The following is a 16117-nucleotide window of genomic DNA, read 5'->3' as shown; positions in this document are numbered from 1 at the left end:
TTATGGGCAAAACATTTAAAAAGATGCTGGGAAAGGGAATGGAAAACATGCAATTGCGGCTAACCTGGAAGTAAGGAAACAAAACATGGAGTTAGTTAGTTGCACAAGGTGAATGGCTTGTTTCGGTTCATGCTGTGAGCCGGCCTTCCACAAACACATTTAAGCAAGCGCACACATACGGACAATCGGACGCGATCGAATCGTCGGCTAAATCCAACTTTTTACTTTCCCTAATGTATATATTGTTCAAGTATGGTTTTTTTTTTATAGAAAAGGAAAAGGGTCATCTATGAAAATCTGTTTCGCAAACCTCAGTGATAACAGATCTCTGTAGATGGCAGCGTTGTATTGCTTTGGATTTGAGATTGGCACCACTTTTGGAGGACAAGATAAAGATTGGGGAGGTGAATATCAACTTGTCTAGATATCAAGTAGGCACTACACACCAGTACAGACATGTATGGTAAAACCAATGTTTCCAAATATTTTACATAAGAAAAACCCTCCTGGCTCACCTCGGAGAAAAAAATGAATAAAATGGAGAAGCGGCAGTAAAACAGGCCAAAATCTAAATGTCAAAGGGTGAGGCAGGTGCATACAGGTTGCATACTAAGTGAAGTTTAAACGCGAGTGGAGAAATATGAATAATAAATAAATAATAATAAAAAAGACTTAAGTTGAGTCGCAAAATACCAAAATGTGACCGTAAGGCTCAGGATGTAGTGACTGAATAATTAGCATGGCGTATTTCTTAATTATATCTGTAAATAAAAATTTTATTTTGCCATAAAAAGCACTTGGTCTTGTTTTTGTTGATTTATAATCATCTAAATATTAGCATGAGTGTTCTACTGTTCTCTTTGTTTTGGCGAAAAAAGAGATGGTAGTCTTTCGGTAGGCTTGGTGTTTATATCATCACAATAGACAATATTCAGTGAGCCTTGAGAAAAATCTGTCAAAAAATATGAATTCTAAAAAGGTGATCTGACCAAAAATGATTGATTTAAAACGTTAATTTCTTCAATCGCAAATTCACGCGTTAAGTTGAGCTACAAGAAACATACTGCTGACCCCCCCCCCCCAACCCCCACCCCCTCATCTTGTGGTTAAGATGTTAAAATTCAGTCTGTGTGTAACCAGCTGAGGTTGACATGCATGCTCTGTATGGATTAAGCCTCATGCTTCCAACACACACATTTACACGGACCTCTTAAAAAGCCAACCTCGCATCCACACAAGAAAACGGCGTGCATTATGCCGGCGCACGTGCCTGCAATCCGGCTGAGAGGCCGACGTCAAGCTAACCTTGCCCCGCATTCATTTGGCAAAGCGGCGGGACGGAAAAGTGCACCGTCGGCACTCTCCGCTCCCGCCGCCTCTTAAAAGCCATTTCATCAGATAGCGCTGAATATTCATCGGCGGCGGTCAAGAAAATGCATGGCGAGCATTCGGGGTTAGTCCCGGCCGGGATAAACAACGGCGACGACAAAAGTGGTGGCGGCTTCTCCTTGAGGGGATCGCCATCTGCCCGCTGACTCCGCCACATCAGAGTGGCATGGGCGCGGGAGGAGGGGGCACGGGGGGGGGGGGGGTACTAACAGATGCGGGCAGATTGCGGATTAGGATCCTTCCTTAGATAATGCCAAATGACATCTGATCACGGATCTCTCCCAGCGGAATGCTGGATGGTGGCATTCCCTGGAGGGGTTAACCAAGGCGAGAGATGAATGGAGGGTTCTCACACATTCGCTGCCTGGGAATCGTGGAGCAGGTGTGTGGGAGATTGTGTGCATTTTTTTTTGAAGCATCTCGCTCGCTTGGCCCTGTTCTAGCAGCGCCACTAAAATAACATGACATTTGTGTTAGTAAAAAAAATGGAGACAGTTAAGACTTTATACTCTCGTTTCCGTTCAAAAACCTGCAACGTTCCAAAGTGTACAAGCTTGTCCATCAGAGAAGCACCAAAGCACAGATGAGAATTTCAAATCCCAAACTGAGGCCCAACAAGTTGAAGTCTCTAAGAAGCAACTGATTTCAAAACCTAAATTGGACACGACCCCCCCCCCCCCCCCGGTGCCCCTCAACAAACATCACGAGAGGGAGAAGAAGAGAGCCCGCATTGCAGTTGCGCCACAGAAACCAAAGCAAAACAAAACAAGCGTAACACACAGAAGCGTGATGAATGGAAGCATGGACTGCTTAGGACCACTTTTCATGCATTCACAATCATCACCATTTCATTTCATTATCATCCCAAGGCTGGTACTTATTTTAACAATGCTGAAAATCTGGATCAAAATAGTATTAAACTATACTGGCCAAGACCTACCCTGAATCTATTTTTAAAAGAAAGAACAAAAGAGAAGCGAGGATACAGAGGCCAAATGGAGCTTTATCATTATTACTGAACATAAAAAAATAAATAAAATAAAAACGGGGTGGGGGTGGTAAAGGGGTGTAGTTGAGGAGCGATAGTTATATGGCGGCGTACAGATGCATTCAATTAGTTGTGGTTGGAAAAGCTTTGGCCTCAAACCAGCACTTAAAAAGTTTGGGGAGGGGGACTTAAAAAGTTTGGGGAGGGGGAGAGAACGCACACTCTCTAGTCTGTCCTCTTCTAAAGTTGTACACGCACACACACACACACACACACCCCCACACACACACACCTCACCTGAATAACGGCGAGGGCAACAAGCCTCCTATGATACCGATCATGACGGTCGACGACTGACTACCGGTTAAGAGTGCAAGACCTCGCAACTCAAAAACGGATTTCAACTTGAAATGGAAGTTTTTACAGGGGGATTTCATTCAATGGCACCAAAAGGGCATTTAAGGGCAGCAAGATTGGTTCTAAAGGACAATAAAAATACAGTGCATCCGGAAAGGATTCACAATTTTATGCTACAGCCTTACTCCAAAATTGATTATTAATTTTTTTCTCCTTAGGTTTCCACACAATTTTGTAAATTTATGAAACACACACGCACACAAAAATATTATTAGAAATTGTTGGTATAATTTCAAGGGAAAAAAATATGACATTTCGGAATAAGGCCGATACATAAGAGGTAATGGAAAAAGTGAAACACTGTGAAAATGCTAGGGACGCACTGTTAAGAGCAACCAAAAGAGAGGGCAGGGACGTCATGTGTGATGTGCGGGGGAGGTGTGGCGCAGGAAAATGGAGGAAGGTGGTAGAAGGGGTTCACCTGTTGCTGGTGGAGGAAGGCGGGATCTCGGGGGCTCAGGCCAACGAAGCGGTTCGCCGTCGGGGTGCCGGGAGTCGAGTAGCCTGGATAACACACAGAAACGTGTCACTCGTGTGCATACAGCCACTGATTGGAAGTGCTCTATAAATTCAGGCTCAGTCATCAGCATGGCAAGCGTCCAATAGTGACAAGTGGCGCACCACAAGGTCAGATTTTGGGCCCACTTTAATTAGCGGGTAATAAACCTGCAAGCATGACGTAAATCCTCCTTAAATGTTTTATAACAGTAAAGCAGGAGAGCAACCAATGTCTGTGCCGGGATGTACCTTGGGGGCAGGTGGGGGGAGAAGGGGTGTAGTACATACTCATCCGCCAATATTAGAGCATTTTTACGAGCCAGTGTACCATGAAAATGCTTACAGAGCATTTCGTGTCCCCGAGAGCGGGACTCACCTTCCGTTGACGTGGTGATGGGCTTAGTATCGGGCATGGACAGCGAGACGGGTCGCACTGCTCCGTGGTGCGGGGAGGGAGCCAGGACCGGCGTGAAGTGGCCCGGGACTTTGCCCACGACCTGGCCGCTGCTGTTGGGCTGCAAGGGGAGCAAATATTCCATTTCATCATCCATTTTCTTTACCACTCATCCATCCATCTATCTTCAGGACCATTTATCCGTCATCCTCATATGCTTCTTATAATAAGCCGTAGTAGTTGTAGTTATTGCAAACAAACTCAATAGTGCCCCGTGGAAAGAAAATAATACCTTTGAAATTGGAAGGACCAGAAATTTTAGTTTGAAAAAATGTGGGCCTGGAAAAGTTATGACCAGAAATCTCCCACCTCCACCCTTGTCACCAGTTTCTTCAATGGACACAAAACTAGTTGGATATAACGTTTATATCAAGAAGTTTGCATGGAAAAGTTTCATTAGAACCCATGCATGAATTTCAACAGGAAGGCAGCCATTTTGGTTTGAATAAGCCATTGGGGGGGGGGGGGGGGGATGGGTGAACATGTCAACCATAACAGTTTGCACAAAAAGTCTTAAGGACACACACACACACCCCAAAAATGTTTTATTTTTTTTTAAATGACACAAAAATCCATTGGTTGGACATGTCTATATCATAGAAGGTCGCATGAAAAAGTCTCAAGAACCCATGCATGAACTTGAACAGGAAGGCTGCCATTTTGGGGCCAAATTCCATGAAAAAAGATGTAAAGTTAGAGAAAAAAGAAAGAAAAAAAACTGCCCTCCTCACCAGCTTCACCAATGTACACAAAATTGGGACAACGTGCTGGCCATAACATTGCACAAAAATGACCAAAATTGTGTCCATTTGGGTGCGAAGTAGTGAATGTGGAGCCAAGTTTTATGAAGAAGGGCCCAGGAAAGTTAGAAAAAAATCCACCCCCGCCACAAGTTTCAACAATCGACGCAAAATTGAATGAACATGTCAGATGTCATGTCACATATAGCAGGTCGCAAAAAAAAAAGTATCTTGGACCCATGCCCGAAATTGAACATGAAGGCGAAAGTCAATCATCATGATATTTGGTGGAAACGTATATCATACAAAGACGCATGAAAAAGTCTCATGGGAACAGGAAGGCAGCCCTCCTCCTACTCTAAATGCAGCCTATTCATTGCTGCTTGCGGCTTTAATTACTATTATTATTGTTGTTATTATTATTATTTTAATTATATTGTGTGAAACAAGGAGGGTTTGCGGATAATCTCAAAGCGCACTATTAATGTCTCTTAACCAGCCTGGTCCCACATTCAAAGAACAGATTTGAGTGGTCACTATTATTACTGTGACTCTGAAGGGGGACGCTCAGTCAATGAGTATGGATTTCCTACATGATTTTACACAATGATTTTAATAGCGCTCATAAATGGAATTCACTGGGATCCGGGGCGTGAAAAGACGGGCCGAGCGAGCGGTCACAATGGCATGAATGCGCCGGCACGGAGAGACTATATAGAAAGAAAGAAAGAAAGGGGCGACCCTTTTAGACGGCTGGAGACTGTCTGGGGCGTTCATTTCGGGACCGCCCCAAGTTCAAAACTCAAACAGGCCTTTCTGGAAAAGAATTGTGTCCAGAGGGTTCCCTTGGATGTGAATAGAATGTTTAATTAGAGTGTAATATAATCTGCGTTAAAGCAAGCATAAAAACATTTTGGCACTCGTCCATGGGCTTATAAGCGCCGTGTTATTTGTTGGGCCCCCACCCCCACTCTTTGCTACCCCCCGACAAGCAGAGGGCCAGTTAATTCTGCACAAGAGTCGGGCCCCAGCAACGGCAAATATTTACAACCTTTATCATTCCCCATGGTTTTTCTCTGGAGTAACAGACACCCCTTAAAAAAAAAAAAACGACTCCTTAAACTCCCTCCCTCCACCGCACTCTGGAGATGGAGCTATTGTTTACAGTGCGAAGCGCCGGGATATAAAACTCACATAAATGTCGCACGGGACTCTTCTTGTGAGACGCTTGCACCCTTCTGCTTCAAATACAACACTCTGGACACAGCGTGCTTTCCTTTAAACTTCTTGTTAACGTTTGCTTTTTCCGCATTTTGAAATCACAGCGATTAACGCAGCCGTCGGGAACAATCCCCGTGGCGGTAAGAGTTTAAAAAGATGCCCTTCTCCTCGCGACGACTCTTCTAGGAGATGAAATGCCCGGAAGAAAGAAACGCCACGTTTCTACAATGTAGTCAGTGTACAGTTTGTATGGAAGTGTGCATTTAGTGTTCACTCAAAATTCCTCAACCAATGGCAACAAAAGTGAGAACACCCCTTCATGAAAATCTTCCAATTGGGACCAATTAGGATGGATGTACTCAGCATTGTTAAATACTGTGTGTGATCATACCCACCACACAAAGGAACCATATTCCCCCTTAAAATGGCAACAAAAGTGAGAACACCCCTTCGTGAAAATCTTGTTTCATAATATCATACCTAAAACACAAATAAAAGACATTCCTCCTTAAAAGCAAGCTCCTTTTATACAGCAGGACCCACCTGGCTGCTCTGCGGGCTGGACGGGTCGTACGACGGCACGTAGCTCTTGAGGGTATCGGCGGGGTTGAGGTGGGGCGGGTAGCGGATGGTGGTGTGCGGGAAGTAGGATGACGGCGCGGGGGGCAGGATGGCCGAGGCGGAGAACTGCAGCGGCGAGTGCGGCGGGGGGCTCCTCGTCGATATAACTGCGAGGCGGACAAGAAAGGCGTTCAGGATCCGAGACGGTCCACGAGGGATGTCACAGTTCAACTCACCACTGTGTCCTACGCCCGTCAAACCCGGGTGATGAGGCTGAGGAAAAGTGCTGATTCGCGGTGAGGAGTCCTGCGGGGAGGTGGGGCTGAACATCGGCTTCTCCGGCTTCTTCATGGTGGGTGAGGACATGTCTGCTGGATATCAAAACACACACACACGCTCAGCAAATTGAATTCCCATCATCATCGAAAAATCTAAGCAAATAGGCTCGTTCAGAACATGTTTGGAAAGATAAAAAAAAAGTGGGCCTTTTCCTGCCAAGAATTGATTGAAACATGTCCCCGTTGTCGTGAGAATGGGATTTGCGAGGATTAGGATTCTCAGAGGGGCAGCAGGAAAAGTTGACTTTGCAAATTGTACACATGTGCAGCTCCACCCACCCAAAAAAAACAAAAAAACAAACTGACATTCCCGGGAAATGGAAGCCCTGTGAAAATTCTCCTTTCTGTCATGTCCGAGGACGTCAGATCAGATGCGAGCCATTCAAAGGGATCATGAATACAATATCGCCGGCCGACATCTGCTCGGCTCGCCCCTCGCACGCCGTCTGACAAGCTTCCGTAATCCGCCGTGGATAATCCCCGAGCTTTTTTCGGAGACATGAAATTTGTTAAGAAAGTGGAAGAATAAGCAAAGACGCTAACACACTCTCGTGAGCCGCCGTCACAACTGTGTGGTTTTAAATTTTCCACGCTCGGACTCGGCGCTTCGAAGGGGAAACTGGATGACGGAATAGACAAGACAGGACAGCTTGTGTCTTCTAAGGACATTCCTTGAGTTCTTGTCACGGATTCTTTGTGAATGTCTTCACTTTTAAAATATTTCCCCACCCGTCACAAATCATGTGGTTAGTACACTCCCTATGCCCACAAGAGGGAAAAATCCGCCTGTCACAGGAAGAATTGCTTGTTTCCAAAGACGAGAGCGGTAAAGGTTGTTGGAATGTGTGTGTGTGTGTGGGGGGGGGGGGGGGGGATTCCCACTAAGAGGTTGTGAGAGGATAAAGGCTTCATGTTTCCGTGGAGCTTGAAGGTTTTTCCTCTCTTCACCTAATGAAATCCTTCAGAGAGGTGAGCGTAGCGCCTCGGGAAATGCACAATTAATTACGAGAAACCAAACACACAACACACACCGCAAAAAAAGTGCACTGACATTTTGCACGGCTCCTTCCGCCATTTGATATTTTCTACAATGCGCAGTTAAATGAGGGAAAGTTTGGAGGAAAAAAAAAATCCACCCCTGTTATCAGTTTCCCCAATCAACATCAAATTGGGTGTCAGTCATAAGAGGTTGCACAAAAAAGTCTTAAGGACCCATGTCTTACAGTGGACAGGAAGACTGCCATTTTGGTCTGAAGCAGCCATTTTGTGGCTAAATTCCATGAAACAGGGGCTTTAGAAGTTGCACCCGTTAGGCCGTTACCAGTTTCGCCTATCGACACCAAATTTGGTGTACACGTCAATCGTAATAGGTTGCATGAAAAAATCTCAAGGACCCTTGACCCCCATTGAAGAGGAATGCTGCCATTTCGGGCCAAATTTCGTGAAAAAGGGATCCGGAATGTTGAGAATATGAACGGGAAGGCGGCCATTTAGGTTGTAATTAATTACGTGCACACAACAAAAATGTTTTCTTCCACTATTTGATATCTTCTACATTCTACACTCCTCCTGCCGGCGCACTAATGGCCGTCTTGGGAGGGTTTGCTTTACTCCGCGTCCAGAGCGGCGCTCTGAGGACTGGCGCCAAGGGAGCGTATGAAATTTCATACGGCCACACCGGGCTTGTGGTTGGAGTCTCACTTGTGGCTTGTCTTGTGTATCGGATGTTTCCTGCATTACAGCAGACTAGACAAGCTTTGGGGAACAAAATAAACATACTGTATGTTTTTTTTTGCAAGTACCAATAAGAAATACAGTAAACTCTTGCCGCTTGCAGGAGTTTGGGACCACGATCTGATGCAAGTTGCCGAGTTCTGCCTCCATCGCAAATCCCAAAACTCAACATTATCTTTAATCATCAATTCCATACTGTTGATTTTAAACTGGAAAAAAAAAAGGGACCAGAAGCGCAGGGGCGCTGTGCATAAATCAGGCGGGAAGAAGTAAATTGCAAAACAAATGTTTTTCCATAAGGTATAAAAGCTTACTGTAACCTTTAGAGTTGTGAACTGTGGTAAATACATATGTACACAACAGCAGTTACGCTGTCTTGAGCGATTTGCAAATGCTATCCTCCAGCAGTTTTTCCTCACCGGAGAGCTTTGAGTGCGTCAAGTCCAAATGCGCAGTAAATACTGTGTCATGAACTACAGCTGGAACACTTTGTTCTTGTCGAGGATACTCTGCCCCGCGGAATCCGGCGCTTCCTGTAACGCGGGCAACAGGTGTGCGAGCGCTGGGACTCGCATTCAGAAAGGCAGCAGTTCAAACGAACCTACAGGCAATCCCACGAACGCCCTGCGGCGATCTCTGTCACGGTATGTATGTTGAGTGGGTTGAACAGGTTCACGCTCCTGGAAGAGCAGACGCGCTCCATATCCACGGAAAAATGTGTCGGCTTTGAAATGCGGTAATTTATGACGCTTGCAAGTGACTCGCTCGTTTAAAAGAAATATATAATTCATCCGAATTCGCCGTGCGCTCTCAAAGCGGTTCGGGCGTGCAAATCACCTCCATCTCGGTCATGCCAGTTTGCCCGACTGCTGGCCGGCGAGCTGGGCGACGAGTAAAAGTCGGGTCCAGTCGGGCTGGTGTCCATGTTCTCCTCCATATTGACGGTTTTGGGCCTTTTGCTGTGGAATGGAGTCACAAGTGGCACACGTTAATAACATACTTTCAATCTGTGAATGAGTGAGAAGGAAAAAGCCATTCAAATCCAAAAACTGGAATTTTTGTTTGTGTGCAAATTTATTAAAAATGTAAATGATGAAGAGCTGAACTAACATGCTGTGGAATTGATTACATGTCAAGGTGGTAAATTGTAATAGGTTTCTTAATGTGGGGATTTCAACGTGAAAATGTGGAATAGTTGTCAAGTTTATTATTTAATTTTTAGCATTACGCCATAATTTGTCCTTTAACTACTTCTACATTTCTCGACCTATTCAAACCATTCCAACTTCATCATGTTCCAAAAATTCCCTCTTCTTGAGCTATTATTTTTCTCACTCCTAACTTTCACAGTTTTCCCACAATTCAACATTTTTCACCCCAAAAATCCCCATTCCTTTCAAATGAGACATTCAACAATTCACTCTCATTTAAAATTAAAAATGTTCCTACTCGGCACAATTTTGATCAACAAATTTTTTTAGGCGTATGGGTTAGGTTTAGAACTTAGGGTCATTGAACCAAACTTACCCCACAGCGTATTTACCATCCATTTTCAGTAGCCCATTCAAAATAACAGATCCAAATAGTTCCCAGTTGAAATTTAAATCATTCTGCTCATTCATTTTATCTTGTGATCAATTTTCAACGTGCCAACATTTTACACATACAAAAAATTCCACCTTTTTCACTCACATATTGCCCATTTTCACCAATATTTCACCTAATTCCATATAATATCATTCAATGCATACATTTCAATCACTACATTCAAGGGGCATACATTCTATATCTTTTAATATTTTTTGAAATCATTGCAAATAATTCCATATTAACAATATTCCACACCTTTTCAATAGGATTCCACATTTCTATATTTTTTCATTCAGCATTTCAGAATTCATACGAAATTGCTTCATCTAGTTTTTAATAAATGTTTGCAAATCTGAAAAAGAAAAAAACTTTTTGCATGTTGGCCTCATGTGGTGTCATTGCTAACCTGCCAGGAGGGGAGGACAGGGAGCGGTGCATCCCCACGCTGGAGTTCAGGTCATGATAGTAGGGTTGGCCGGGCATGTCCGCCATGGAGAAGTTGACCGGCGCACCGTGGGTAATGGGCACTGCAGAGGGAAAAGTCGAGGTGGTGAGCTGGAAAGCCGGCGAGCAGCAGATTGTCTTTTCTTGCAACAGGAGACACGCAATTAATTGTAGAATTGCATGAGTGGTCATTATTGACGCTTTAGAGGCCCTGTGCATCAAATTAAACGCTCCTGTTTGACCATTACAGCATTTCTGCTGAGCCCTCTGATTAAAAAGTCACCGCTTCCCACACATTATGGCTGCGGGGAAGAGGCAGCTGAATCTTTTCTGCACAATACCAACCCATATAGACTGTCCTTATTATTAGCTGCGGTTATTTGGCCAGTTCCCCCACGATGTGATTTACAACGGACAAGGTTTTTCCACCACTGCGGTGAAGGTGAGGAACGGGCCAAAATTAAGTGAACAAAGGGACGACATCACACCCCCAGCCTCTCTCTCGTGCTCTTTGGTGTGTGTGGCCTCCAGATCGAGCGGTCGCTCGGGTTTAGAGCCGATGAGAGGATGGAGTGTGTGGCGCCGTCTGTTGTGGTCTGAGGTTCGCCACTGGCACGATCCCGCCGCCTTCCGCTGCCCTGGCAACCCAATGTGGGCCTGGCAGGGGCCACAGAGCAGACAGAATATACGCCTGTGCATATTGTATGTGTTGCTGATCCGCGTGTGTTTATAATTACCAAAACATCAATGCTAATTTTAATTAGCACGACTTATGGAAATTCACATTATACATACAGTATGTTAGCATTTAGCTAACGAACTTTCGGCTGAATGTCATGGTTTGGTTGAACATTTTGGTGTTTAAATATACAATGATTAAGTCTGTTAGTGTTTTCAAATTCTCAGAGCGATGTTATACGATAGGTTCCCATTTGTTTTTTTACTGAGTTTTAAGTGTGTGTATAGGGTGAAAATATTTGTGGCCAGTCATAACATTTTATAAATTATCTTAGAATGTTTAACAAATCGATTTTTAAAATACATAACTCACAAAAAGTTAGATATATTTAGCTTCCAGATGACATTTTAGAATGAACCTAAAACACACTTAACAGTCCAACTTTATGTTTCAGTACTTTTTGCATAACTTAGTGTTCTCTAACAAGGAGCGGAATGGCAAAATTTACAGCATGTTTGCTTTTTCTGCGAGCTAAGAAAGGAGGAGGGTGGAGGGGTGGGGGTATCAAAACCTCTAAGAATGTCTCAGCAGTGCGATGACGGACAAGCAACTGCATAAATGTCTCACCGGGGAGTGAGGGATACATTCCCACAAGTTGGTTGACCTTTTTATATTTCAGGACAGAGCAAAGAATTAAAAGCTATGCCAAAAAACAAAGACATTCCGTCTAGTTGAACTTTCAGGGTGACTTGGCTTGTTAACGGGATGTACTGCTTTTTGTACACACAGAGCCTCGTTTCCTCTTCAGTACACTTTGTTCCACCGGTACAGTAACAAGCCTCAGCTGAGAAAAAAAAAGAAAAGAAAAGATAGAGCAGGTAAATGCAGCCTGCTCTGAAGGAGGCCCAGGATTCCTGGAGCAGCGAGTGTCAAGGGCGGACGTGTCGATACACATATATAGCGACTCTTTACAAGATGTGCAAAGCAGACTGGCCAAACCGGATTAACCGCACTGCCCAAATGTGATCCCAGATGACAGAAACCTCTGCGTAATTTCAGCGAACACACGTTGCATTCTGACAAATCCAAGAATCACAGGCGGTGGACATTCCTGAATGCTCAGGAATGTCCGCCGCCTGTGATGAAGTTTGCATTTACCGCTGTGTGTGCAGGTCGTCCCTGACTGACACGTCTGGCATTATTCTAGCTGTTAAGACAGGTTTGCAACCCCAAAAAATACCAATAACTACTTTTCTATCAACCAATTTACTACGATTTTGACAAAGTGATATATAGATAAAATTTTCAATCTCTTAAGTTTGGCACTTCTGACCACCAATCACATAATCAAACCGGCCAGCTATCACCCATTGGCCAACGCAAGCTACTAAACACAGGAAGTGAGTAGATGCGATATTTTGAACATATTCTTTTAGAATAAATACTTAAAGAGATCGTAGACATTTAGAATATCACAAAAGTAGCCTAAGTTAGTGCCAATCAGCCTCTAACATGAGGCCTAGCTTGCAAATGTTAAAGCTAAGTAAGACAAGCGTTAGCTTCCGAGTCGGACATTAGCTCCAACTTTATTTTCAACGTTAATTTACTACCCTACTTTCTACGCCATCAGTTGGCCAACTGTTAGCCTTTGGCCAATGCTAGCTAATACCTCTCTAAGTTATTGTAACATTAACATTAAATTCTGACATTAGCCACCAATGTTACCTCTAGCATCAGCTTCAAATGTTAGCTTCAACATTCCCTTTAACATTAGCTTACCAGTTAGTTGAGTTCCACTACCGCCAATCTTAGCTTCTAACGTCATCACTTTAATGTTACTAGCTAAGGAAAACCAGCATTCGATTCTGACATTTATTCCAACATTATCTTCAATTTTCAGCATAGTTTACGTGAACCCCCTCAAAAGAGCCTCCACTTATCTGACCTCAACTGGAATCTTCATCATACTGTTGTTTGCTGTCAAGCTGGCAGGTAACGCTAAAAAGGTGCTCCTAACATTTTAATTACCCGCTTGAGATATTGTAAGGCAGGTGTGTCAAACTCATTTTTATCGCGAGCTACATCATGGTTATGGTTTGCCTCAGAGGGGTTGTTTTAGTACAAAAAAAAAAACATATCAATGTTTAGTTAGTAGTCACCTCATCATATTATTACATAACTATTTGAATTTGAGGAGTTATATAAAACTGTGGAAAAATCTCGCTAGACTCGTTTTGAACAATGCCGTTGTCAATTGTTATTTCTATAAGCAATCAAAAACACACAAACATGCACACACTTACTTCTGGACACTCGCACCAGTTCTGCAACACTGAACACTCCCGATTTGATGAAACTGTCTTCCAAATAGCCTGTCAACAGAAGCACAAGAAGATATTACTTACGGTATTTTACTCATATTGTTAGTAAAATTTGTTCATTGGGCAAATGTGAAGGTGATCATGCTCTTGTCACTTTTTCTATTCAGAGTGATCTTTTTTTGGTCCAGTGAACTCCTACACGGGAGACATTTTTATAAGGACCCCTCATAATCCTAACACCAATCAAACCACCTCTAAATTACAAAGGTGTGTCTCAAACTTTTTACACCAAGTACTGCATTCACCCCAAGCTACGGTAGGCAGACCAAAGTTTCAGAACCACTGCTGTTATTTGACATAACCGAGGAATCCAATAGAGTTATCTCACTAAACTCGCAAGCATGGCAACAGCTCACTTGTTTTGAAGGTGTCAATCTGTCCTGGCAGGGCTGTCAGTCCCCATAAGCAAGCTTCAAATGTTAGCGTCAGCAGCAAATGAGTCAAAAATCAGAGCCGAGCCGGCTTTGATGCGGTGCCAGGATTCACCCAGCTCGTGCCAGGGAGATAGGCGGCAGCTCACTTGGCACCTACGGGTGCCCCCGACACGGCGGGTGAGCCCACGGCCTCCGACGGTCTCTCGAGCCAGAGTCGCTGGCTGGGTGGCATGTTTACCTTGGCACTTGTCTCGGCAGAACCTGCTCTTGAGGTAGCTAATTGCTATACTTGTCAAACTATCATTCCAGCACAATGACCCAGAAACAACAGTACCATCAGAGAATATTCCGGGTTTGGCTCTCTTGAGCCCTTTTGTATTTGTGTTTGGAGAATTTATTTAAATGTTATTTTCTACTAGGATAACTAGACGTCTCGCTTTCATCGGGAGAGTCCTGAATTTGAGCCTTATGTCCCGATTACGGTGAATTTTGTGCAGCCAAATTGTTTTGTCAAACTTTTACGTACATGCCATCCTGGTGTGCCATTGTTTTGTTTTGTGGCCGTTAGGTTTTTTGTTTTGTTTTTTTGCATTTAGCATTAGCTTAAGTAATAACACAACCACCGGTCACCAGATTTATTAGCGATTAAATGTTATATAAATAGTTCTTGGTGGTATTTTTGTGTAAGCTTGATTTGCAGCAAAATTGTAGTGTCCCGGTTTTTAATTATATCAATCTGGTTCAGGGTCACGGCTAATGGACGATATGACAAATGTGCGCTCAGGTCATGCAGTTTGCTAGCTAGCATGCTAAATCCTGGTTCACATAAGATATCACAAAGCTGTGTTCAAGTCTGCTGATTGTTAGTGTGTTCTTTCCTAGTTTGTGCTAACAAACGTAATGTGATGCTAACCATGGGGTACACTTTTCTCCAGGGCTTCCGTCCCAATAAAGATTACTCTGATTCTGAAGAAATTTTAATAGTTAGCAAGTTAGCTTAATAATCCAGTGTGTTGCTAACAATTTTGCCGTGTCTCTGCTGGTTGATATTCTTGGAACATGATGGGTACCTCCAGCACCGGTCGCCAACATTTTCTAGAGGGCTTGTCTCAATTCAGGTCTGGAGCGAGCTGGAACCTATCCCCGCAGACTTGGACTGCTCGCCAAACTCCGCGCAGCCAAAGCTGAGTCTCGAGCCCCCGACATCAGAACTGCGCCGCAAGCGTGCTAAACACTCTTCCACTGTGCTGCCAATTTAATTAATTTGTTATTACCAATCAAATTTTATCCCTGCGCAGGCCATGTCATTTCAAAAAACGGCGCCCTCAGCAATGATTTTAAGTTGCAATTACCTTGACAACAGATGTGTCTCTTTGACTATAGTTGCTATCGACGTGGTGTTTTTTATTTTTATTAGTTAAATTTTTTTTTCCACATGCTTGTCAGGCACATTTTTAAAGTCAGTAAATGGGAGAATAGGAGAGGGTGTATGTTGTGTGTGCAGTGAATTAATGGTGGAGGAACAATGGCCAAGTGGAGTGGAGGAAGGATGACTGGTACTCGACATACCTGGAATAGGGTTCTTGCCTTGCTCATTGTTACTAGGACTTCCTGACTGCTGGGAGTCTGCAAGCACATAGAGCCGGGGGGTAAATGGCGGGGAGAGCAACAACGATTGAGGACAGCAAAACAATAGCTTGATTATATATGAAGAAAAATGTTATTATTCCCTTCTATAGAAATCATTTAAAGCAGTCTGACTGCAAAATGGAATCTTTTCCTTATCAAACAAGTCATGGAGAGAAAAGAACCATGACAGATTTGCGCAACAGATTTTGGTGACAGTTGGGGAGACATTATTCCCCAAAACTGGCCTAGGAAGTTTGTGGAGTGTGCAAGGTATACGACCCGAAGGAGGGGGGTGGGGGGGTGGTAGGTGGAATTCTTTCCACTGAGCTTTTGTTGTTTACCTCAAGGACTCGATGAGAGAATTTTTTTTCTCAGCTATCAGATTTCAATTAGAGAAGAAGAGGTGGGTAAAGTACTGTATGTGCTTTTTTATATATATATATATATAACCATTAATTATTAAAACATACTTTTTCAAAATGTGGTTTGTTATAATTGTCCCAACAGCTTTTGTCATTCGGCGGAGGTTCGAGCTGATTGGCCCGTGGAGCCTTTTTGGCGCAGGATGGGTGGGGCTGCCACGTGGAGAAAAAAAAAAAAAAAAAAGGAGCAGATGGCAGCGGCAATTAGAGATCCCAGGCAGCATCTTCCAGCAGGAGGCCCCACTGCGGCACCGGGAG

The 16117-nt window shown here is 43.7% G+C and overlaps 1 protein-coding gene across 7 annotated transcripts in view; it reads right to left on the bottom strand.

The window, feature by feature from the left end:
• LOC147159550 (nuclear factor 1 B-type-like) overlaps positions 1-16117 on the bottom strand; it is a 58733-nt gene that overhangs the window by 9749 nt on the left and 32867 nt on the right. For 4 of the 7 annotated variants that reach the window (XM_086058881.1, XM_086058878.1, XM_086058882.1 and 1 more), the window contains exons 3-10: positions 15378-15434; positions 13357-13425; positions 10337-10457; positions 9178-9299; positions 6505-6639; positions 6251-6435; positions 3669-3807; positions 3216-3298 (exon numbers count right to left, since the gene is read on the bottom strand). In XM_086058881.1, the coding sequence (XP_085915007.1) occupies positions 3216-3298; positions 3669-3807; positions 6251-6435; positions 6505-6639; positions 9178-9299; positions 10337-10457; positions 13357-13425; positions 15378-15434 (911 nt within the window). The remainder of the gene's footprint in view (positions 1-3215; positions 3299-3668; positions 3808-6250; positions 6436-6504; positions 6640-9177; positions 9300-10336; positions 10458-13356; positions 13426-15377; positions 15435-16117) is intronic. The other 3 variants (XM_086058879.1, XM_086058883.1, XM_086058880.1) reach the window with 2 other exon arrangements.

The sequence above is a fragment of the Leptonotus elevatus genome, chromosome 17, assembly GCF_054856555.1.
Source record: "Leptonotus elevatus isolate MCC_2025b chromosome 17, RoL_Lele_1.0, whole genome shotgun sequence".
Taxonomy (NCBI): Eukaryota; Metazoa; Chordata; class Actinopteri; order Syngnathiformes; family Syngnathidae; genus Leptonotus; species Leptonotus elevatus.
The sequence above is the reverse complement of the archived record's forward strand: the minus strand, read 5'-3'. Positions and strand labels throughout refer to the sequence as shown.